Source organism: Echinops telfairi, unplaced genomic scaffold (genome assembly GCF_000313985.2).
Source record: "Echinops telfairi isolate 266 unplaced genomic scaffold, ASM31398v2 ScPeMD7_7458;HRSCAF=8496, whole genome shotgun sequence".
NCBI lineage: Eukaryota > Metazoa > Chordata > Mammalia > Afrosoricida > Tenrecidae > Echinops > Echinops telfairi.
Genome location: NW_022111358.1, coordinates 29669765 through 29677856, shown reverse-complemented (window position 1 = coordinate 29677856; position 8092 = coordinate 29669765). Strand labels below are relative to the sequence as shown.

The 8092-nt window shown below is 57.6% G+C and overlaps 2 protein-coding genes across 2 annotated transcripts in view; both read left to right on the top strand.

Annotated features, from left to right (window-relative positions):
- The window catches only part of KCNH4 (potassium voltage-gated channel subfamily H member 4), an 18221-nt gene extending 12456 nt beyond the window's left edge, over positions 1-5765 (top strand). The window contains exons 12-17 of the mRNA XM_004707174.2: positions 215-253; positions 450-808; positions 1079-1185; positions 2635-2708; positions 4535-5229; positions 5554-5765. Of these exons, the coding sequence (XP_004707231.1) occupies positions 215-253; positions 450-808; positions 1079-1185; positions 2635-2708; positions 4535-4918 (963 nt within the window). The 3' untranslated portion in view covers positions 4919-5229; positions 5554-5765. The remainder of the gene's footprint in view (positions 1-214; positions 254-449; positions 809-1078; positions 1186-2634; positions 2709-4534; positions 5230-5553) is intronic.
- A 1470-nt stretch (positions 5766-7235) lies between these two features.
- Positions 7236-8092, top strand: part of RAB5C (RAB5C, member RAS oncogene family) — a 26568-nt gene continuing 25711 nt past the window's right edge. The window contains exon 1 of the mRNA XM_004707173.2: positions 7236-7333. The gene's annotated coding sequence lies outside the window, so the exon portion shown is untranslated. The remainder of the gene's footprint in view (positions 7334-8092) is intronic.

Sequence of the window (8092 nt, the reverse complement as noted above, 5' to 3'; positions counted from 1 at the left end):
GTCTTGGGCTGTGGGTCTGCGTCCTTTGCTGCTTGTCAGCCTGATTCTGCCACTTGAGCGCTCTCGGAGTTGGACGTGAGGGTATCTGTGACTCACGTCCACAGAAAGGCCCCATACTGTCAACCGGACCACACTGTTGAGTGGAATTGGGAGGCACCCCTCTAGGGGAGTGGGAGGTGTGAATAAGCTCACCGCCACCCCCATATCCCCACAGGGCCTCAGCCGCTTTGCCCGGTCCCCTCGCCTCTCACAGGTAACACTGTTGGGAGGGGGTTGGGTCGGGGGTGAGGTTGCACCCGGGAGAAGGCGGGACATGGGGACATGTTTCCTTGGTTGTTCTGCTCAGGGAGAGGGGCTGGGGAGTGGCATCTGACAGCGACAGCTGGGGCTTCATGAAGGGGCTGCTGTCCACTACCTTTGGGCATCAGCTGCCCCCTCTGCCCTTGTAGTCCCACTCGGAAAGACTCGGCTCCTCCTCAGACAAGACCTTGCCGTCCATCACAGAGGCTGAGGGTGGGGCAGAGCCAGGGGCTGGTTCCAGACCCCGCAGGCCCCTCCTGCTGCCCAACCTCAGCCCAGCACGGCCTCGGCCTCGAGGCTCCCTGGTCAGCCTTCTGGGCGAGGAGCTGCCCCCTTTCTCAGCCCTTGTCTCCTCCCCCTCCCTGTCCTCCTCCTCTTCCCCTGCCCTGGCTGGCCAGGGCCGCAGCCCCTCCCCACATGGCCCTCCCAGGGGCTCGGCTGCCTGGAAGCCCCCACAACTGCTCATTCCTCCACTGGGAACATTCGGACCTCCAGACCTCAGTCCCCGGTGAGATGCCAGCTTCCCTTGTCTTCCCCACACGCCTGCGGGCTTCCAGAACCTTCTCTGGGCTCCCTTGTCCCTAGTATTCGGACCAGCGCTGCTCCTTGTCTCCCCATTTGCCCACCTTGCCCTTCCTGGTCCCACCACAGCTTGACACCCCATCCCTCTCAGACCTTTGCTCCTCCCCCAGTTCCCTGCGCCTCAGGCCCCCATTTCCTTGCCTGCCCTGCATGGCCCCTCCCTCCCAGGGGCCTGATGAGCCCCGCCCCCCACCAGGATAGTGGACGGCATCGAGGACTCTGGCCACACCGCAGAGGCCCCCACCTTCCGCTTCAGCAGGAAGGCTGAGGCACCCAGGCTCCACCCACAGGTCCCTCCTCCCGGTAAGGACCCAGCCTTGGACTGCAATTCATTCACACATTCATTCAGTCTTCGTGCATTTCTGCATCCCACCCCAAGTAGGGGCTCACCTGCTCAGGAGACCTGGCCCCTGCTCCCCGTTGAGCAATGGCCCATTTGAGCTCACCCGGTTCAGACAAGGAACGGCAGGCCTGGTGCTAAGCACCGTGACTGAGACCAGACCAGGGGCTGTGGTAGGAGAGGGAGTACCCCTACGTCTCCCTCCTAGAGGAGGGGCCTCTGGGGTTGTGTCTGAAAAAAGTGGGTGGGCGTGTCTGAGGACCAAACCAAATCTGACTCCCTGCCATCGAATCCACGCTGACTCATACGACCAGGTAGAACTGCCTCGTGGGCTTCTTAGAGGCTGTAACTGTGTAAAAAGTGGTAGAAGGCTCCTCTTTCTCCCGCAGGGCCACTGTGGGTTTGATTTGATAACCCAATGGGTAAGCACTATGCCAACAGGACTCCGCATAGAATGAGACAATTCTTTTTTTTTTAAATCATTTTATTAGGGGCTCATACAACTCTTATCACAATCCATACATACATCAATTGTGTAAAGCACATTTGTACATTCGTTACCCTCATCATTCTCAAAACATTTGCTCTCCACCTAAGCCCTTGGCATCAGCTCCTCATTTTTTCCCCTCCTTCCCCGCTTTCCCCTCCCTCATGAACCCTTGATAATTTATAAATTATTATATTGTCATATCTTGCCCTTTCTGACATCTCCCTTCACCCACTTTTCTGTTGTCTGCCCCCCAGGGAGGAGGTTATATGTAGATCCTTTAATCAGTTCCCCCTTTCCACCCCACCCTCCCTCTACCCTCCGGTATCGCCACTCACACTACTGGTCCTGAAGGGATCATCTGCCCTGGATTCCCTGTGTTTCCAGTTCTTATCTGTACCAGTGTACATCTTCTGGTCTAGCCTGATTTGTAAGGTAGAATTGGGATTGTGATAGTGGTGAGGGGAGGAAGCATTTAGGAACTAGAGGAGAGTTGTATTTTTCATTGTTGCTACATCACACCCTGACTGGCTCATCTTCTCCCCGAGACCCTTCTGTAAGGGGATGTCCAGTGGCCTACAAATGGGTTTTGGGTCTCCACTCTGCACTCCCCCCATCATTCACAATGATATGATTTTTTGTTCTGATGATACCTGATCCCTTTGACACCTCATAACCGCACAGGCTGGTGTACTTCCATGTGGGCTTTGTTGCTTCTGAGCTAGATGGCCACTTGTTTATCTTCAAGCCTTTAAGCTATATCTTTTGATAGCCGGCCACCATCAACTTTCTTCAAGTAGTGCAATTCTTAAAAGGCATCCCACACCTGTGGGTGGGAGGTGAGTTTAGGGGCCCAAGGCCCAGCCCAGGCTGCGGGCTCTGCCGTCAGTGTTCCTTGCACGCCCCCACCCCGTTCTGCCTGCAGGGACCAGGCCCAGCCAGGAGCTGGCCACTGAGGCTGAAGAGGTGAAGGAGAAGGTGTGCAGGCTGAACCAGGAGGTGCGTGGGGACAGCCCCTTCCCCTCTCACTTGGAGAGTATCTTGGGATCAGAGATTGGTAGATGTGAAAAGCATGTAGGCTTTGGGAGCAGAGGTCTGAATGCCAGTGGTCAAGGTGACCTTGCAACCTGGGGCAAGTCCATCACCTCTGTCAGCTCCAGCTCCTTTATGGGAACATGGAGAAGGTGAGCGTTCGGCCTCTGAGCCCGAAAGGATGGGGGATCTGGGCCAGGCTCAGACCGCCCGCCCGTCTAGGAAAGAGGGCCTTTCAGCTCGCTCCTTGCCTCTGCCGGCGTGAACCAGTCAGTGCCTTGAGTCACTCCACCCCACAGGGACTACAGAGAAGTGTTGACCTGCTCCGGGTGCTTTCCCAGGCTGTGCCCTCTGGCAGAAGCCGGCTGCCACCTCCCCGGGGGAACAGCCTAGCATGTCACCAGTCCCTCACCCTGGCCCTGGGAAGTGAGGGCTGAGCAGATGGCGCGAGAAGGTGCAGTGAGGACAGGGCGGGCTGTGAGGCCTCACCTAGGGGACTTGGACGCTGAAGCCCCCGGATCCAGCCGGCTGTGGCTCCGCCTTTCCCTCTGCCCCCTGGGACTGCAGTGCTGTCGCCGCCAGAGTGGCCCAGCCCAGCCCCTGGGAGCCGCCCTCCCTCTGCTCTAATAAACACCGGGTTTCCCAGAGGGACTGGGGCTCAGGCTGGAGCTGGCCATGTTCTGGGAGATGGGAGGCCTGCCCTGCTGCTGCTCCCTGCCTCAGGCCCCCTCATTTCTCCCTGTCTGCCTGGCCAGGGGTTCCCACTGACTATTTGTCTGTCTCTCAGAACCACCTAGAGAACCTGTTAAAATACAGACTCCTGGGCTTCACCTTATTTAGAGGTCTGGGGTGGAACCTAGAAGTCTGCATTGGCCAGTCTTCTCAGTCCACTTGGGTAAGCACTGAAGGTGGAGAACCTGGGCATGACCTCCTTGAGCTGGTGTGGTGGGACCGCCCAGGGCAAGGCCGACCCCTTCCTTCCCAGCTGCGCAGCCCTGAGGCTGCACTTTTCATAAGGCAGAGGCAGAGGGAGGCACCACCGGCTGTCCCAGATCCTTTTGGGCGAGAGGCTAGGGGTTTACACCTGGACAACCGTCCCTCCTTCTGTCTTCTGCCCGCGAGCGAGCGAGCAGCCTTCTGAGTGATCTCGCCAGCTGCAGTGTGTGTCTGTGTGCGTCTGTATGTGTGCATGTTTATGTATTTATATGTATATGTGTGAGTGTGTGTTGGTGTGCGTGTTTACATATGTTTATGTGTGTTTGTGTTTATGTGCATGTGTGTTTATATGTATGTGTTTACATGTGTCTTTGTGCGTATGTGTTTATGTATTTGTGTGTATGTGTATGAGTGTCTATGTTTATGTGTGTGTGTATCTTTATGTGCGTTTGTGTGAATGTCAGTGTTTCTCGATCTTCCTAACGCCGCGACCCTTTAATACAGTTCTTCAATTTGTGGTGACCCCCCCCCCAACCATAAAATTATTTTCGTTGCTACTTCATCACTGTCATTTTGCTACTGTTATGAATCGGGTGACCTCTGTAAAAGGGTAGTTCGACCCCCAAAGGGGTCACAACCCACAGGTTGAAAACCGCTGGTTTACATGTGTGTTTTTATGTGTGTATGTGTTTGTATGTGTGTGTGTGTGCATGTCCACAGGAGGGCAGTGACTGTGGTGTGTTTATGTGTGTGTGTGTGGGGGGTGCGCTTGTGTGCGTGTGTGAGTAGGTGTGCATGTCCACAGGAGGGCAGTGACTGTGGTGGCACCCGTGAAACTACTTGGCCTGTTTCCACAGATCTCCCGGCTCAACCAGGAAGTGTCTCAGCTCAGCCAGGAGCTCCGGCACATGATGAGCCTACTGCAAGCCAGGCTGGGTCCCCCGGTCTCCTCCACAGCTGGGCCTTCAGAGATCCCCGTTGTTCCTTGCCCCCAGCCAAGGCCACCTGGCCTCTTTCCCCATCTTTCTGGACCACCACCCAATCTCCAGGATACTACACTTGCTGAAGTCCACTGCCCGGCCAGTGTGGGGACAGTCGAGATAGGGGTTGCTGCCCCAGCCTCTAGGTCCCCTAGGCTGTCTCCCTGTCCCTCTCAGCCAGACCCTCTGGGACCCTCCCCAGTACCAGAGGCCTCACCTTCAGCCCCAAGCCTCAGATCCAGAGCAGACACTTTCCACTGACACCGGCCCTGGGCCCACAACTGCCTGGGGTGGGCACTGCTGCCTGTCACTCAGGGAAGAGCTGGGCCCCTTGGCCTCTTGCCTCAGGGTCAGCAGCCACCAGCTGGCCTGGTGCACTCTGCTGGATTCTCTGGACTCGTAGACAAAGCATGGTCACCCTGACTCTGCTCCCTTCCCCCAACCTTCCCTTTTCCTCCTCTGTGAGGGGAGCCGGCCAAGGCCTGTGGGAGCCCGCAGGCGGGGGATTGGACTCCGGTGCCCACCGGGCTGGAAGACGAGGGTGCTACTTCCGCCCCAGGACTTGGAGGCAGGTAGAGATGGCAGGGGTGGGGGGCAGTTTAGAGGGTGAGCCTGGGCGCCCGATCCAACTAGGGAAAGGCAGGCTGAGGCCTGAGCCAGTGCGCCCCTGGGGGTGAGTCAACAGCAGGAGAGAAGACAGGGGCTCCGTTCTGGGGATGGCCCAGTGTCACCTGGGGGGAGGGGGTGGTTGGAGATCCTTGTTGGGACTTGAACCACCCAAGAAGCCTCACATCGGGTCCCCCACCACCACCACACATACACAGCGCATCTTGATCCAACACTGTGCTTCCACCCCTGAGCATGGTGTACTAACCAATATCTGCTTCTCTCTGCAGGCTGTCTCAGGGCAGTCTCTTCTGCCAGCAACTTGGAAACCAGTCCCTGCAGCACTCTCTCCCCACCGCTGCCCCTGGCCTCAGCCTAGCCCGTCCTCCCCTCATGGTCGCACTCAGGGCCCTGACTTCTTGCACACGCCTCATGGCTCCCGGCTCCCACGGCCCTCAATCCTGGCCTCAATTTTGGATGAGAAATAAACTTTATTTTTGTAGCTGCTGACTCTTGGCTGTTTCTAGGGGTTGGTCCGAGAGCCCCAGAGCTTTGGAGGCACCCATGCGACAGTCACTCCCTTACTGTTCCCCAGGGCCCTGTTGCTGTCTCTAGGAAGGGCAAAGGCGCCAGCCAATTCACTTGGCACCACATTCACGCCACCAGAGACCCCAGGGAGGAGGGAGAAACCTTAATGAGGCACTATGGGCCCCTTAGACCTCCTCTCTCCCACTCACAGCCACAGAGAACTCATACAGGGTCTGGCTGCAATTTACCTCCAGCCCTTGAAAGGGGGGCCCAGGGGACTCCCACCCTTCCTGTGGAGGCACCTGCAGTTGCAGGGCTAGGTAGACAGGGCCTGGGGAAGAGCTTGCCACCAGCCAAGACCTGGCTAGGAATCCCATTCTGCCCCAGCCTCTCTGCCCTCACAAGGTCTCCTTTCCCTCTCCGCTCCCACTTTCCTGATGGCCTGCTGTTGGATGTAGGTGGGGGTGAACAGGGTGTAAGATACAGGCACCCGGTGACATGATGGAAGTAGGGAGGGACACATAATGTGCCCGCTTGTCTCGGAGCGACTGCAGCCCGCACTCCAGGTATGACTGTTGGCTGGTGCCATAGGAACCAGTTGCCTCTGGGGGGAGCGTTGGTTCTGTGCAAGTTTCAAGTGGTGTCCCTGGGGGTGGGAGACAGATGCAGAGGAGGTGGGGCTGGGCAGAAGAGGTCCTAATCCTGCAGACTGGGTGCAAAAACAAATAGTCCTGATCCAGGTGGGAGGCGGAGTGAGGAGGGGCCAGCAGAATTGGTTTACTGACCAGGAGAACAGAGGCAGAGGTAATTGGGCTCTGTATGTGACATCAGAGACAAGTGGGGGGCGGAGGGGGCAGAAGTGGCCCTGCTGTGTTTGAGGCACTATGGGCCCCTTAGACCTCCTCTCTCCCAAACCCATGCTAAAAGGTCCTGGTTTATGACTAAGCAGAGGCCCAGGGCTCGCTGGGATGTCACTCGGAATCATCCCAGAGCTGGCTTGGTCAAGGGCTTCTCTCGGTTAGGTTCGCGAGCGCCCGGGACTGTCACACACACTCTCCAGTGCACGTTCATTCACACCATGTTTTCCCTTCTCCAATTCTTTACATACAGGCCCCTGCACCCTTCCAGTGCTCGGCAACCCACCTCTCCTAGGGTTTCTGGTAACTGCTGGCTGGCCTTAAAAAGTTTCCGGTTTGGCTCCGCCCTGCCGACTGTCGACTCCACCCTAAACCCAGATTCTCGGCGGCCACCGACTCCTCCCAGAACGACGAACTACAAATCCCACCACCCTTCGCGTGCTTTCTCCCGCCTCTCCGTCGCCCCCCGCTTGCGTCACTTGTGGGCTGACTAGAGTCCCTCCCATTGGTCTCCCCGCCCTGTCAGTCACCTGGGAGTCCGAAGGGGCGGGACGAAGGCGGAGATCCGGATCCGGAGCGGCTGAAAGACGGAAGTGGAGGCCGGAGCCTGGGACACCGCCGGGGGAAGAGGAGCGGACCCTGTCCGAACCCCGGCCCTGAGTAACACCGCCGCCCCGGAGCCGCCGTGAGTGTGCCTGTCCGGGACCCAGTGTCTCGCCTGCGTTGAAGTCCCTCCGGGGCAACCCTTCTTCCCGCCCAACCTTCGCTTAGGGGGATACTGGCCCCTCCCAGGCTGCCTAGGCTTGACCCTCCCCCGACCCGTAGCCCCCTTTTAAGGGGCTCCCCAGGCATCGGGCCAAAGGAGGACCCTCTCTGTTTCTTTACGCCCCCTCCGTGAGCTTCGGGAAAGCCCCCATGGCCCTCCTCTGGCTTGTCCAAGCCAACTGTGGGCGAGCGAGACCCCAAGTTCTGAGCTGGCTGCTTCCAGGATCAGGGGGATCCTTGCTACCTGTGAAGAAACTTGTCACCCTTCCCTTTTAAAGGTGGAGGAGAATGTTCTCGCCGTTTGCCTCTCCTGCGCCGCACAAAAATCAGTTGTATTCTCCATCCCAAGAGTTTTTTCTCGATTTCCTTTGGAGGGCGGGGTGAGGTCTGTGTGGGACGGTTCCACACACTCACACAGAAGTGTGTTTGTGTTCCCTTAACGCTTCACGTCTCTCTTTCCTCAGCCAGAGAGCCACATAGGACCTAAGCAGAATTTGAAGTCTGGGCAGCCCCCCTTCTCCCGAGTCCTGTCTTCTAGTTAAGTTGGTCTCTGAGTGTTTCTCTCTTCCTGCCTGCAAAGAATTTGGCTGAGGTTTGCTCAATTCTAGCTGCAGATCACAGATCAGGGTGGATCTGCCCATTCATTAACTTCTCTCTACTCCCCCCTCCTCCTGCCCCC